This window comes from Catharus ustulatus, chromosome Z, assembly GCF_009819885.2.
Source record: "Catharus ustulatus isolate bCatUst1 chromosome Z, bCatUst1.pri.v2, whole genome shotgun sequence".
Classification (NCBI taxonomy): Eukaryota; Metazoa; Chordata; class Aves; order Passeriformes; family Turdidae; genus Catharus; species Catharus ustulatus.
Genome location: NC_046262.2, coordinates 55,377,200 through 55,392,317, shown reverse-complemented (window position 1 = coordinate 55,392,317; position 15,118 = coordinate 55,377,200). Strand labels below are relative to the sequence as shown.

The 15,118-nt window shown below is 43.4% G+C and overlaps 1 protein-coding gene across 2 annotated transcripts in view; it reads left to right on the top strand.

Annotated features, from left to right (window-relative positions):
• Positions 1-361: 361 nt before the first annotated feature.
• KCNN2 (potassium calcium-activated channel subfamily N member 2) overlaps positions 362-15,118 on the top strand; it is a 71,940-nt gene continuing 57,183 nt past the window's right edge. For both annotated transcript variants that reach the window (XM_033084871.2, XM_033084870.2), the window contains exons 1-3: positions 362-419; positions 662-1,830; positions 2,003-2,098. In XM_033084871.2, coding sequence (XP_032940762.1) covers positions 398-419; positions 662-1,830; positions 2,003-2,098 — 1,287 coding nt within the window. In that variant the 5' untranslated portion in view covers positions 362-397. The remainder of the gene's footprint in view (positions 420-661; positions 1,831-2,002; positions 2,099-15,118) is intronic.

The following is a 15,118-nucleotide window of genomic DNA, read 5'->3' as shown; positions in this document are numbered from 1 at the left end:
ACAACTTCAGTACTGTGCCGGCAGTGCGTGGCAGGGAGCCGGAGCTACTCAGTGACACCGGTCCCGTTCCAGGGTACAGCTCCTGCCGACCCGGCGGAGCGGGTCTCCAGCCGCCGAACCACCCCCGGCTGCCGCTGGCCTCACGCCCCGGCTGCGCCTCTCCCTCCTTCGGCTGAGGGAAGAAGCAGCAGCCGGCAGAAGCCGTGCTTCCCCGCCCGTCCTTCGTGACAGGCCCGGGATGTGCCGGGGAGGGCTCCCCGTTCCGCGCCGCGGCCGCGGCCCCTTGCAGCTCCCCGCGGCCCGGGGCGGCGGGCGGGGAGCGAGCCCGACGCTGTGTTTTGCAGGGCGGCGGCGGCGGCGGCGCTGCTGGACAGCTCCGGAGCGCGACGCGGCGCCCATGTTCCGGAGACGGCGCAGATGTGAGTAGGGAGCCGGGGAAAGCCGCCGGGGAGAGCCGCGGCGCAGCCCCTTCGCCGACAGGCGGGGGCGATCCCGGGAGCGAGCGCGCTCCCCAACCCCGGGAAGCCCCGGGTTTCCGCGGCGCAGGCGGGGCGGGCGGGGGGCGAGGGCAGCCCTCACCTGCGGGGGGCGGGAGGCGGGATCCCCGCGGGCGGGGGCCCCGCGCCCCCCGCTGACGGCGCGGCCGCTCCGCCCCCGCCAGGTGACGTGATGCCCGTTGTTTTGGTGCGCCCGACCAATCGGACGCGGCGGCTGGATTCTACGGGAGCCGGGATGGGCCCGTCGTGGCGGCAGCAGGACGCTCCCCTGCCGACCGTCACGCATTGCGCAGGGTGCACCACCGCCCGGTCCTCCTGCGGCTTTAACGGTCCCGGCATGGACCCGCCGCGCCACTTCCCGGCGGGCTTCGGCCCCGAGCAGCAGCAGCAGCAGCAGCAACAGCAACAGCAGCAGCAGCGCCCGCCGGCGCCGCCGCACTGCCAGCAGCACGGCCAGGACAAGCAGAGCCTCCTCCAGCAGCAGCAGCAGCAGCAGCAGAGCCCGTGCCTCCAGTGCAACAACTGCGCCTACTACGGGGCTGCTGCGGCAGCCGCCGGGGATAACCTGCCCCTGCTGCTCCGCGCCTCCTCGCCACTTTCGGGCGCCTTTCGGACACACTCCTCGCCGCTGTCTTCCGCCGCCTCCTCCCGGCACGGCAGCCAGCTGAACGTCAGCGAGTTCACCCCGTCCAGCCATGCTGGCGCGTCCAGACAGCCTCACCAATATTCCCAGTACCACCAGTGCCATAGCCTGCAGCAGCAGCAGGCAGCCAGCCCCAGCAGCAGTGTCAGCAGCAGCAGCACTCACCATCATCATCACCATCACCACCACCACCACCATCACCAGCAGCAGCAGCGCCGAGAGAGCAACCCCTTCACCGAAATAGCCATGAGCAGCTGCAGGTACAACGGCGGCGTCATGCGGCCGCTCAGCAACCTGAGCTCGTCCCGCAGGAACCTGCACGACCTGGACTCCGAGTCGCAGCCGCTCCAGGCGCCGCTCGCCAGCCCCGCCGCCGCTGCCGCCGGCTCTGCCCCCGCCGCCGGCAGCCCCGCCGCCCCGGAGATCGTGGTCTCCAAACCCGAACACAACAACTCCAACAACCTGGCTCTGTACAGCTCCGCCGGCCCCGGCCCCGGCACGGGCAGCACCAACAACGGCGGGGGCAAGTCCAGCAAGAAGAAGAACCAGAACATCGGCTACAAGCTGGGACACCGCCGGGCTCTCTTCGAGAAGCGCAAGCGCCTCAGCGACTACGCGCTCATCTTCGGCATGTTCGGCATCGTCGTCATGGTCATCGAGACCGAGCTCTCCTGGGGCGCCTACACCAAGGTACCAGCTCGGAGGGCAGCCGGTCCCAGCGGCCGCCCCGTCCCCGTCCCGCGGTGTCCCCGCTGTCCGGTGGCGCGGTGCCGCCCGCCGCCGCCTCGGGCCGGGGTGGCGGTGGGGCGGAGCGGACCCCACGCATGGGTCTCTGAGGAACGGCGGTGTCTTTCTCTTGCAGGAGTCTCTGTATTCCCTCGCTCTGAAATGCCTTATTAGCCTCTCCACGATTATCCTTCTCGGGCTCATCATCGTGTACCACGCAAGAGAAATCCAGGTAACGTTTGCTTCTGTGGGTCAGGGAACATTGCTGGCTTTGGTGGGGGGTTGCGAGGCGGTGTGTCCAGGGCAGCTGTGGCGGTAAGTACTGAGCACGTCCTACCGCTGCAGAAAGGAAACGTGCTCTCTGCAAGCCCGCCGAAGTTGGTGAATGGACCTCAGCCCTGGAGACAGGCACCAAACAATGGGCAGAGAGGAGCCAGTAAGCTCTGCCTGCTAGGGAATTCTGCCTGGTGGGGACTGTTGCCTAAAGTTGTGCTATAGGACTGCTTAGCCCTGAGGTTATAAAATGCTTTCTAGGTGATGTGCCTGTTGTCTCCAGTACAAGATGTACAGCAGTAGTCTTTTATTTCCCAATGACTAAATTTCATGGTGTGCATTTTCTCTTGACAGCAAGGTTAATGGTTTTCACTGTACGTGGTATGTAATGTTCAGTAAACTGTCTGAAATTGGAGTGTACTTTAGGAGAGTTTTTAAAAGGAGGGGGGAGATTGACATTTGGCTTGTTTTATTTGATGCTGCAGTGTCTAGGAATGTGACCAGAGAAGAGTGTCAGGAAGGATAGGGCTGAACATAAGAGGAGCATAATGGTCAGTACTATAGAATAAATCCCACAGATACTGTCACAGCTTTTGTCCAGGTGACTTAGTCCTAATTTCAGTAATTTTTTTGACCGAGGACTGAGAATATAGTATTTCAGCTCAACTGAACTGTACAACAGACGGAATTCAGAGTTTTGAAGGGAAAAATACCTTACTCATAGATACAGTTCTTTTGCTGTTTCAGATTAGAGACTCCTTGAGCAGGAGACTGAAATGTCAGGTTTCAAGGGCAATGAAGACTTATCCACTGGTACCAGCCAGTTCAATAAAAAAATAAAAAATAGGAATTGTACAGTGCAATTCTTCTTCAGTGGAAATGAATGCTGTAATTTTAACATAAAATGGTACATAGTCTCCTACTTAGGGTAGTGTTTGGAAAGTATTATATCACTGAAGACTTTTTGCCAAATTGAATCCTGGTTTACAGTCTTAGCACATGCAAATGCAAAACTTACTTTCCTGGGTCAGAACCTCTCAGTTTTTCTGCATTAATGTCAAAGAGATTGAAAGCTGTTTAATGGTATTGTATTGAATAAACAAGTATTCTGGAGAGACACCAAATTCATAAACTACAGGAGTACTGATGAACAGGTTTCTTTATCAGTATAAAAATAAGTAACACTCCTGCAGTGTGGGAGCCTTCTCTGGTGTATCTTCCCACAAATGTTGCTTTAGGCATGAAGAGCAAAGCTGAGAACAAGCCCTCTCTAAATGTTTAAGATACTCTATGCGTTTTTCAGGAACTTTAAATGGAAAATTTTATTGAAGATAATGAAATAGTTGTAGGTCCATGCAAGTTCCCCAGATTATTCTGAGTAGTTACACCCAGATTCAATTGCTTGTTGGGTGTTTTCAGGTAAAGACTTAAAAATTATCATTGTCTTAGGAATCAGATCCTTATGAATCAGAAAAAAAAAATTAAACAATGTCATTCCAATTTTTTTTTTCTCTAACTGATTGTTTTAAAGAACTTCCTCAAGTATGGAACTACATGGAAGGAGTGTCTTAATCGCAGTTAATGTAGTTTTCAGTGCTGCCAGACAGAGCACAAGCATGTGAAACATCAATACCCCATGTTTTAGAATGAGAGACACCAGAAACTGCAGTACTCACAACATTGCCTGAAGGAGCTGCAGCTTCAGGGGGTTCTGTCATTCACATAAAAAATGAAAAAAAGTTCTCTGTTTCAAGGAGTTTGTTGGAAGGAAAGGATGTAGTACCCTCTGTGGCTATTAGATATCTGCTCATATTTGAATTTAAGTATAGTATGTTTTCTGCTACATTTGGCTTTTAAAGAATAGGATGATTAGAGTGCGGGGCAAAGGCTAAGTCAGTTCTATGGTAATAAAATTTACGTTGCACTAGACACCTGGAAAAAAGTCTTTAAAAACCTCTGGTTAAGTACATAGTGTACATAATGTTCTCCAGGCAAAAGAAGATACCATGTAATCCCGATAATGTAATGTGTTTTAAATAACCTTTAAAGAAGACTGTTTTCTGACGGCAAATGTGTCCTTAATTCAAGGTAACGTTCTGCTCTGTGCAAAAGAATGAATAAGGTCTTGTCAAACAGAGCCCACAGATGGTTGGTTGTTTCCTGGAGGACTTTTTGCACAGCTGTTTGTCAGTCCTGTTCCCATTGCAACATTCTTTTCTGATTACTGTCTGAAACATACTTTATTATAGTCTAAATAAGAAGGAATTCATTGAGAGAGGAACATTTGTTCTGTAGAACCAGAAGAAGGTGGCTGTATTCAGGTTGCGGCTGTGGTGTCTTTCATACACTGGTGGGAACAAACCAACCTAAGCCCAAGTAGATTTTTCTACAAAGCCTGAGGCACGAAAATGTTGGGAAATAAGGAGCTGATTGCAGGATGAATACTGGCTGAGAAACTCCCGGGGACTTAAAATGCTAGCAAGTGGAAATCAGCTTTTTGGTTCTTTTCAGTAGTTTTTGGTCTTGATTTATTGGTAGGAAGATCAGACAGCCGTGGATGCAAGGATGTCCATGGGACAGTGCCTAGCAGCACAGCAGGTGGCTTTAGTCTTCTGTTGAAGTGACGTTGCTTGTATGATTTTGAAGTCAGTCAGTCAGTTAAACCAGTCTCTAGAGTTTGCTTGCCCCAGACTTGGGAGTTGGGAGGGAAGTTTATGAAGGTTTGCCAAGATTCTTCCCAAGCCAAGAAGTGGTACAGCAGCATAAGGCAGCAGAGATTTCCTTCCGTCTTTTCCCGCGGTCGGACGGTGGTGTGTATGCGGTGGAGAGCTGGAGCACGTCGGGCGCGGCTGGGGCGGTGTCGGGGACGCCGGTTCAGCACCGCGGACAGCTCCGCGCGGAGCGCCCGGCTCATCCCGCCCGGCTCATCCCGCCCGGCTCATCCCGCCCGGCTCATCCCGCCCGGCTCATCCCGCCGGGCGCCGCATCCTGCCGGGCCATCGAAACCCCGCACCTGCACGGCTTTGCCCGGGGCTTCCCAAGAATTTACACATAGCTCCGCGTCTACCAGACCAAAGTCTCCAGAAGAGTGGTAGCTGCAGTGTTTAGACAAGGCTAATGGTAGGGATGCTGAGTAGTCTTTGTGAAAATACTGGAACTGTTTAAATATTTTCCACGAGTAACTGTATTAGTTATTCTGTATGACTCTAGGAGTAAAAATGTGAGCTGTTATGAATTTTAATAAATGTGAGTTAGTGTTAAGAATACAATGAGAGTCAGTTGAAAACAGTTGGGTTCAAGTGTTAATTCATAACTTGCTCTATCATTTCCAAAGAGGAGGATAAAAACTGTGAACAAGTTTGCTTCACATCCTTCCCCCTTGTAGAAAAAAAACCTAACGAACAACAGTAACAGACTTGGAGTAGAGGCTAGTGATAACCCCAAAATGTGTATTCACTTTTTGTTTCGTTTTTGTCATGCCTATAATACTGTTAAAAACATTACACTTGGGAGATAATGAAAATGCATTGCTCTCTCTCCATGTCTGTGTGGTTGTTGATTCAGTTCTTCAGAACAACTGCTTTGTGGTGATTTTTGTGAAAGATCAATGTGAAAAATGTAATTCATCGTTATCCCAGCCTAGAACAGGTATTTCTCTCACTGTTACTCCAGTTGAGAGTTTGAAGAGGTGAAGGAGGGAGGAACTGAAAAGACAGCATTACACAATTATCATAATATTTTTGATGTATTAATTATCCACTTTACGCATAAACAGTTTGTTACTTAATACTATTTTGCATAATTAAAGCAGAGGCAGTATGTAACATAATTAAAATTGTGTTCTTTAGAACTTACTGTTCCATTCCACATTTCTCTAGTGGAATTTAATCCATAAATAAAATGGAATTTAAGAAAGTTTTGAGTGTCAGTTTATATGCAGCTGCAGTTTTTCTACTTTTATTTAAAAACAGACCTCTCTACCTGTCTCTAGTATGGTTAGAGATAGAAATGCTTTTAACTATGCACCCCTGAACTACTACTGATACTCTCTTATATTGCTAAGAGCAAAAGGATTCAAATAAAAAGTCTGTGAGACTGCCATTCAGAGGTATTGAATGTCTTTTGTTGGGCATTCCACCACAGCCTGGTTTTTCTTGAGAGATGGAGGTCAGTGGAAGAATATATCCACTGGAACACTTCTTTAATGCTGGACTGCTTAGTGTATCCTTTCTGTAAATAAACATTCTGCCTTTCCTGAATAATAGTAACCTGAGTATTGCTAACCTGTGCTGTCTCGGACAGCATCTGAGCCTCTTTTCTTTCTCCCTGATACAGATGCTGTCACTCATGCAGAAACATGAAAGTTGCTGGTATTTGTTAAAGCAAATAGAAATTGTGTGTGGGTGCATATCAGCTGATGTGTCTAACCACTTTTAAAATGTACTGCTAGTTCATATTTTGATAGAACACCCATGGAAAGGCTTGCAAACTCCGAGGTTAAGGTTAAGCTATTGCTTACATAGCAGAGCTTCACATGGCTGTAGAGAAAAAGCACCAATGGTTCTGAAGTGGTGGGAAAATAATGTGCTACTGATAGATTTGGAAGAAACATTTTCAGCCTTCATTACCTTTCTATAAAACTACCACAGCTGAGATTCCAAATGTCTTGCTAAAGAATCAAGAATCTTCTTTTCCCTGTGCCTGAAAACTTGAAAAAATGTACAAGCAGTATCAGGTAACAGAAAAGAATGGTAGTAAATACATAATACCTGTTTATTGTGCAAATGCATCCCATAATGCATGATGGTAACAAACACAGTTTATGGGAGTTTCATTATATATTTGTACTGGCATCAGTGAAGTTGTGCAGTAAAAACTGTGCGCTTGTAAATAGTTAAGCTCCCTCACAGTTTCTTGTGATAAGAAGTAATGCTTATTTTACGGACCAGCTTACTTCTTTTTATTTATCTGTTATTTATTTGTTTCTGCCGTTGTTTCACCTTTCACTGGAGTGGTACATGTGTATTTCATTGTCTTGCTGACAATCTTTTGACTTCGTGTGGAGTTCAACTTGTCTTTGCTTAGGTATTGAACCACGAGGGATTGTTCACAGAGACTGTAAATCTTCATCTTAAGAAACGAATGAGTTAGAATAAGAGCACAGAGAGCAAGTCTGATGACAAACTGCTGCAAATCAAGAAATAAACTTAGAGTGTTAGCCTGATCTGAAGTCTCTTGAGAATTAGTGATTTTTTTTTCTAATTATTCTAATAGATTTTGAGTCAAACAGCAACAAAACTCATTGTTGATCAAGGATACGGTAACTTCATGTGCAGATTCAAAAATTCCCCTCTACCAATTAAGTTTAATACACATTTCACTTCTGTAATGAGCAGCAGAAAAACACACAGGAATCCAAGGACACTGTATTTGACAAATTAACAGCGTATCTGTCAAGTAAACACAGTTGAGTATTTTTGTGAAAACTCTTAGTTTCAATTCTGTTCAGTACATTTTTAATAGTTTGTACGTGCAGATCCTGTTGATGTAGGAAATACTGCAGGTGCCCATTGTCTCTGAAATGCAGCACTGCAATGCATGTGACATGGAAGGCAGACTTGAAAATCATTTAATGGTGATCTACCTTGGAAGGAGCAGTAAAGTTAAACCTATATTATGTCTCTGTTTCCAAAAGGCTTCATTAGATCAAAGAAGGAGGTGGTACCTGGTGGTCAGTACACTGAGTGATTGGTCCCACCATACCTAGAGTTACCTATTTATATCTGGTGTTGTTCTGACCACTTTTTAATGAGACTGTTAGAAGTTTTTCAAGACATGACAATGTGTTATGAGGTGTGAAAAGGTATGTCATTGCCTCTGTTGGAGAAGAAAGAGCATAGACAACATTTGTAACCAGAGATCAGATTCTGGATGTGTATAAATTGTGTAGCTCACCTGAAATGAACAGATACTCTCTTCTGCAGTGTTAGGGACATTCTACATGCCTATCTTAATGTAGAACCCATGTAAATGTCAGATCATTCAATGGTGAGACCTTCAGATTAGGAAATTTTATCAGATACTTGACTGCAGCTCTTTTTTGCCTGGCTTCAAGTGTACCAGAACTGACAAGTGTACATTAATGTTTTTTTGGTTTTGGTTATGGTTTGTATGTGATCTACTAAATGTACTATCTTGGGCTTTGAGTTTGATTTCAGATGTATTTGACATCTGTTTTGAGTGAAGATCACAAGAGGAATGGCTTTGTTTAGGACTTTGGAGAATTAAAAGATTCTCTTTCAACCTGCTGTTTTCACTGTTGATGATGGAAGTTGTCACCTTCCCTTAGAAAAGGACAAAATATTGCTCTGAGCCTGTGAAGCTCCTTTTAAGATGTAAATTGCCACTAAGAGAAGAGACTGTAATTGATCTTGTAACTAACCTTCAGGAAAGGTGGAACTATTGATCGCTGTAAAAAATTTCTTTTATGAACTGAGAATAAACTCTAAAGTTTATTCTGGAATTATAAAGGAATTCTGTGAAGAAATTTTCACAACTTTCTTCTATGAAAAAGAAAAAAGTTGCATATCATGCTAACATGCACACACAAAAATAGAATTTCATTTTTCTTATGCCTTTTTAAGTTTATTAACTTAAATGACATTACACTGAAAAACATGAATGGAAAAACTTCTGTTCAATAAATGTAATGTGAGAAATAGAGAGTGAAATATTTGAGGATCAAATCCTTAACACATAATGAGTGCCCTAAATTGAAATGCTCTGAAGATCCAGGTAATTTAGATATTCACATATATAGATCTGATAGTGTGATTATTCTTCATAGAGAAATATAATGATGTAACCTTGATTCAGTGGTGTAAATTGACCGTGTCCCATTATTTTTATGAAAGCCACATTAAGAAATTTCTTCATGTGTCTGTCAAAAGATCAAAGGAAACTGTCATGAGAACATGCTTTATAGCTTAGAAAGATTTATTTTGTAAAGGAAGCAGTCAAATGTGCACATTTTGTACTTTAAACTGGTTTGTCTGAACCCAGGCTTTTGCAAACAAAAGTGTTTGGTTAAATGCATAAATATTTTTATAGTTGCAGAGTATCACACATTTGTAACTTACTGGTTGATTCACTTCCCTCTTGACCAGTGGCTGCAATTCTGCCCTTCATCTGTGTGAAAACAGTCATTGATAAGCATAGTTTTATATTGACATTTTATAAAAGGACATGAAAATTATATATTCCATGAAGGAGTAAGAGGAATGGGTTCTGAAGAGCAATGTTTTTATTTTCTGAGGTGCTTCCTTATCTCTTTCATTTCGTTGGAGACGGACTGATCTTCTGGAATTAAATTCCTTTTGAGAAAATTCTAAGCCTTTTCATGATGGATATAAACACCTTTATGTGTTCTATATAAAGTAAAGCAAAAGGGTAAACCTCAAATAGCTTTAAAATAAAAAGTTCTGCAGCAGCTTCTATATATGCTTTTATATATGCTAGTATTGGAGAGTTATCTTGGTGTATAGGGGAGAGCTGGGTTCTCTGTTATTTGCCTGACCAATGAATACAATCACAAAGTTACTGAAGCCTGCAGGAGCCATGAGGATAAAAACCTGAGAGTTAAAAGGCTGTATAGGTGTAACTCTAAGTATAGATCCTCTTCTAAACCCCTGCTTGTAAAAGGGTATATTTGAAATAAAAAATACTTGAGAAGTAAATATATGTGAGTTCATATCTGTAGATTACATTTTCACCTATGGATAAAGACCTCTCTTACCTGTAAAAAATAATGTAACTATGTGTTTTCCATAAACAGTTACACATCAGTTCTGTGGTTCGATTAGTAGGTTTAAGATAGTCTGAAAGGAAGGAAAAGCTGTTATAACAAATATTTATGTTATGAAAGTATTTAATTATAAAAGGCAATTACCTGGACAATTCTTCACGTTTTTATTTGGTCACATAAAAGACATTTTTACTAAAGGGAACACCAAGACTGACTTCAAGTGCTGTGCCATCCCATCTATGCCTATAATTTTGAGGAATTATATGCCTACTTTAGTAGGTGTCCCAAAAAATGTAATATAAAATAAATGCACTTCTCCACAATATGTTGTAATGAGATGCTATTTTTTATGAAGCATTTTATTCCAATTGAAAGTTTTTATTCCGTCTTTCATAGCTCTGCAAGCTCTGTAGCATTACTACAGGTATACTACAGTCCTTTGCACCTGCCCTATAACTGACCTCTTATGGGAGTGTCTTCCACTAGAGCAATGCATTATGAAGCAATGCTTCATTTTCAGTCACTTAACAAAACAAAGATTCATTCTAGTTGATGAATGGTATTTCTTGTTTCGGTGACAGTTGTTACGCTTTTAAGAATATGATCTGCTACAGCCAGAGAATAAGGCATGTCTTTAATTAAAAATAAGAATGACACAGTAACTTTGATTCAGTTCCGCATCGTTGCATAAATAAATAAATAAATACAAGTAAAATCCTCATACATAAGAAATCTGAATTCAGGCTGTGAACCTGGAGATTGAGTGTCGAGGTGTGGCTTGACAGCACAAAATAAATTAGCTCTTACCTAAACAAATAATAAAAATTAATAGAAATAATGATCCTGAGCATTCACTGATAGCATCTAAATTTAATTACATTTTTATCAAAATTATTCTCACTGTGTGTCTGATACAGTATTAGTTACTGTTTTTACACCAGTTGTGCACAATTGATTTCAGATGAGGACCTGTATTTGGGAGTATCTAAATTAGTGGGATCTTTAGAGCATTTCAGTTTAGAGCATCCTTATTATGTGTTAACTATTTGATCCTCAACACCTTTTTTATTATTAAAGTATTTTTTCAGGAGAATTTGAATACTCTTGAACTCTTGATTTATGAATAAGCTGAAGTTCTCTTAACCCACTTCCCCATGGCCGTTTCTCTGCAGTGGCAATAAAATTCAGTTTTAACCATGAAGATACTATAGCCAGATTATAGTGTGGTTTTTTTTTTAATTCCTTTGTAGTATACTACCCATTAATTTTTCCCGTGCTCTACATAAGAAGTGGGCTGATAAAGCAGAAATTCTCATCCATCCAAATTCAGGTATAACTGAGAAGGTACCCTATGGCAGCTGCTACACAACATGATGCTTATCTGAATGGTGCCATGGGTAAATGTGTTCACTCTGAGACACCCCCATTCTTTTGCCCTTATTCAGGATTAGGTTTCATGGTAAAAGCCAATTGTTTGCATCTGTTGTATTTTTTGCAGTAGGATAGTTTAGAATAATTAAAACTTTTTGTGCTATGATGGGCAATTGCTAGACCTGATGTATTCAGTTCAGTTTCAGTATAGTTTTAAGACAGTGTAATGGCACCATGCTTTAAAAAGATATTGATATAAAACTACCCATGGTCAGTTTGATTTTTAGATGCAGTGGTCAGATAGGAAAATGTTTGGTTCTCTTTATGAGCAGCTGTATATGAATAGACATCTGTCTACCTCCCAGCAACAGAATGGGATGCAGCAGAGTCAGATAAGAATTTAGCAGCATGGCTGTCGGCTGGCAAGTCTCTTCTCCCCTGCCATTGAGAAGGAAAAGAGGGCATTCAGAAGGAAAAGAGGAGACAGGTAATTTTTAATACACAGCTTGTAATAAGAGATGTCAGCTAATCCAAAATTAATAGTCCTTTCATTTCACCTATGCCTATATGTGTTGTGACTGGGAACATCCTATGTTAGCTGCTGAACATCAGAATTTTTGTTACTCTGCTATGTCCCATTGAACATATGAGTTGTGAAAATAAAACTTTCTGAAACATTTTGAACAGCAATTTTATGTTTAAATTGTGGATAATAAGAGGATTGACTGAAAACATGATCGAAGTCCTTAGTTGCCAGAGATATTAAAAAGACAAGTTGCTTTGAGAACAGAGCATCTTTTACACAAGAGCTGCTGTAAACCAGACAGATTTGATGAAGCTGTGACATTCAAATAATTATTGGACAGCAAAAAGAGCTTTGGGTACTAAGATGTAGGCTAAGAAAATTTTTTTCCACAAGGAAACGGGTACACTCATAATTAGTACTGATGAAGTAAAAAGGTATTCTACCTTTTAAGAAATACAAGTAAATGCCTCTAAAGAAACTGTGTTTATTTAACCTGATGTTGAAAACTGCTCTACTTAAAGATACTTTCAGTTGATCTTTGAAGCAGTTTGAAGACTTCATCTGCCATATGGTTTAGCCAGAAACCTCCTTTAGGCTTTCAAGAAGAAAAAATATTAAGTACATAACTTCTTTATTGCTGTCCCCTCAAAATGATACTTGCCAAGGTGAATTACAGAGGCATTTGAGTAAGACCAAATACCTCTTAACACTTGAAGTTAGTGTGTAACTATGTTTATTAAGATTTTTAAATATGCAAATACTTTTAACTCCATTCTGCTTTTCCTTCTGCACAATATACTTTCCCTTATTTTAGTAGTCATGCTTTAGGACAATACTTGGATTTTTTATTTCTTTATTTGTAGTTGTTTTTCACTTACACTTCAATGAAATTCTGGGTTAAACTGTGTTTTTGAGATAGCAGAAATACTTACAGGGACTTCATGATTCCTGTGGTGCTGATGTGTACTCACCCACTGTCATTTAAATGAAAATGTAATAAATTTAAAAAAACCCCACCATTCAAACTTTCTCATATACCTGAAGTATTTATGTAATAAGTACAGTAAATTCACGAATACAAGCCGCACTGAGTATAAGCCGCATCGCCGGGTGTTGGCAAACATTTCGTTTTTTGTCCATAAATAAGCCGCACCTGAGTATAAGCCGCTCTGTGTTCGCAGGGAGGACCCGCATGCAGCAAAGTTGCCAATTAGTAACAGAACCGCGGCAGGGCGGGGTTTACTGGCTCGGCTCGGGCCATGAGGGCTCGGGGCTGCCGACAGGGCTAGGTGGCCCAGCTCGGCGCTGCCGCTTGGCGGAGCCACTCGGGGCCGGCCGCCGCCGCCGCCACCGCTGGGCTCGGTCACCCCGGCCTGGCGCTGCCCCGCGGCGGCAGGGGGGCACAGAGCCCGCCGGCACCTGCAGCGGCGATAGGAGCCGGGGATGTAGCCTGCCTGCTCCTGCGGCGACGGCATGCGGGGACGGGAGCCCCCCAAGCCGCGGGGCCAAGCGGAGAGAGCTGTCCGCCTTCCCCCGAGCCGTGGGGCCAGCAGAAAAGAGCTGCCCCTGCCTCCTCCGAGCCGCGGGGCCCAACGGAGAGAGCTGTCCCTGCCTCCCCCAAGTCGTGGGGCCAGCACAAAAGAGCTGCCCCGCCTTCCCCACCCCCTGTGCTGCCTACACAGAGCAGCTCCACCTGCCGCGCAACAGAGTAACAATTTGTAACAACCACGTAAATGCAGGGTTTTACTGGCAGGAGCTCGACTTTGCAGTTTGCACTGACTTGGTTTGCACTCCCAGGGTTGAAAATGTCAGAAAATTATTCACATATTGGCCGCACCTGAATATTAGCCGCTTTCACGGTATGAGAGCAAAATTTTGGTCAAAACAGTGTGGCTTGTATTCGTGAAATTACTGTAAACACTAGGGGAGTAACTGAGAAGACAGATTCTTTTGTATACGATGTACCCATCATTTCCTGAAAACAATTTCATATTTTAGAATCACTGTTGTGCTCCTTTGGCAGAATGAATGAGTTAGCTCATCTTACTTAGCCTCAGATTTAGTGTTTCTTCTTTAACTTCTGTATTCCCTGCAAAAATATTACCAGTTTCTTCAGAAAATACGTCCATTTAAAAAAATTGGTTCCAGTTTAGGTAGTAGTGATGAAGCTGATCATCCCTGAAGAGAGTGAGGCTTCTCTTGCAGTTGGAGATGGCAGTTGTTTTGAGAGATGGTGTTTCCTTTGTGCAGTTATCCATAGAATAAATTCTTTTTAGTACTAAAGAAAAACAAATCCTAAATGAAAAATTGCAAAATAATTATTTAAAATTAATAACATAAATATATTGAAATGTAGATTTCTTCCCAATGACTTTTGCATCTGCAAAATGTAGAATTACATTTCTCAGGTACTTGAAATGGAGAAAAACATAGCACAGACTGTTCTGTTTCTTGAAATATATATATATTATAAAAATTAGTTCTGCAAAATAACACTACAAAAATAGTTATTTTATAGGAAGATGTGCTGTGTTCTTCATATGCAAAGTTTTGGAACTGTTGCTCCAATGCAAAGCTAAAATCATCCCTTACCTTGGTATCAGTGTTTCCATCCTTGTACTACCAAGTTCAGTGTAGCAGTTCAAGCAGACCTAAAAGACCAGAAGAAATTCTTGAGGTTATTGTTGTTAGAGGTTATTTTATTAGCATGATTGTTGTTCAGTGTGGTCATTTTTCTAAATTTGTGAAAGTATACCTAAGCAATCCATTTACTTTACAACTCTCCCTTTTAGATGTAATAAAGCTGGCACAGTTTTTGTGCACTCTTTTAGCAGGGAGAGTGTGCCAGAGCGGGCCAGCAAAAGCACAGTGCAGTGCAGTTGGCAGCTGTTGGAAGCAGAACTCAGAACAAGATGTAGTGTGGCTAGCTGAGATTTCTGGTAGGTTTCTTAAGGGCTGGCTACATCCAAATAACCTTCCTCAGTCCTTAGAGATGCTCGAGACCCATCAGCACTTTGTGGTCTCCTCTGGACCTTCTCCAATAGTAGCTGCTTGTCTGCTTGTGCTGAGGAGCCCAGAACTGACAGAGCACTCCAGGAGTGACCTCCCTAGGACGAAGTAGAGGAGCAGGACCACCTCCCTCTTGACCTGCTGGCAGTGCTCTTCCTGATGCACCCCAGGATCCCATTAGCCCTTCAGACCACAAGGGCACTGCTGGCTCACGGTCAGCTTGTCATTCGTGAAGACTCCCAGATTCTTCTCCACAGAGCTGCTCTCCA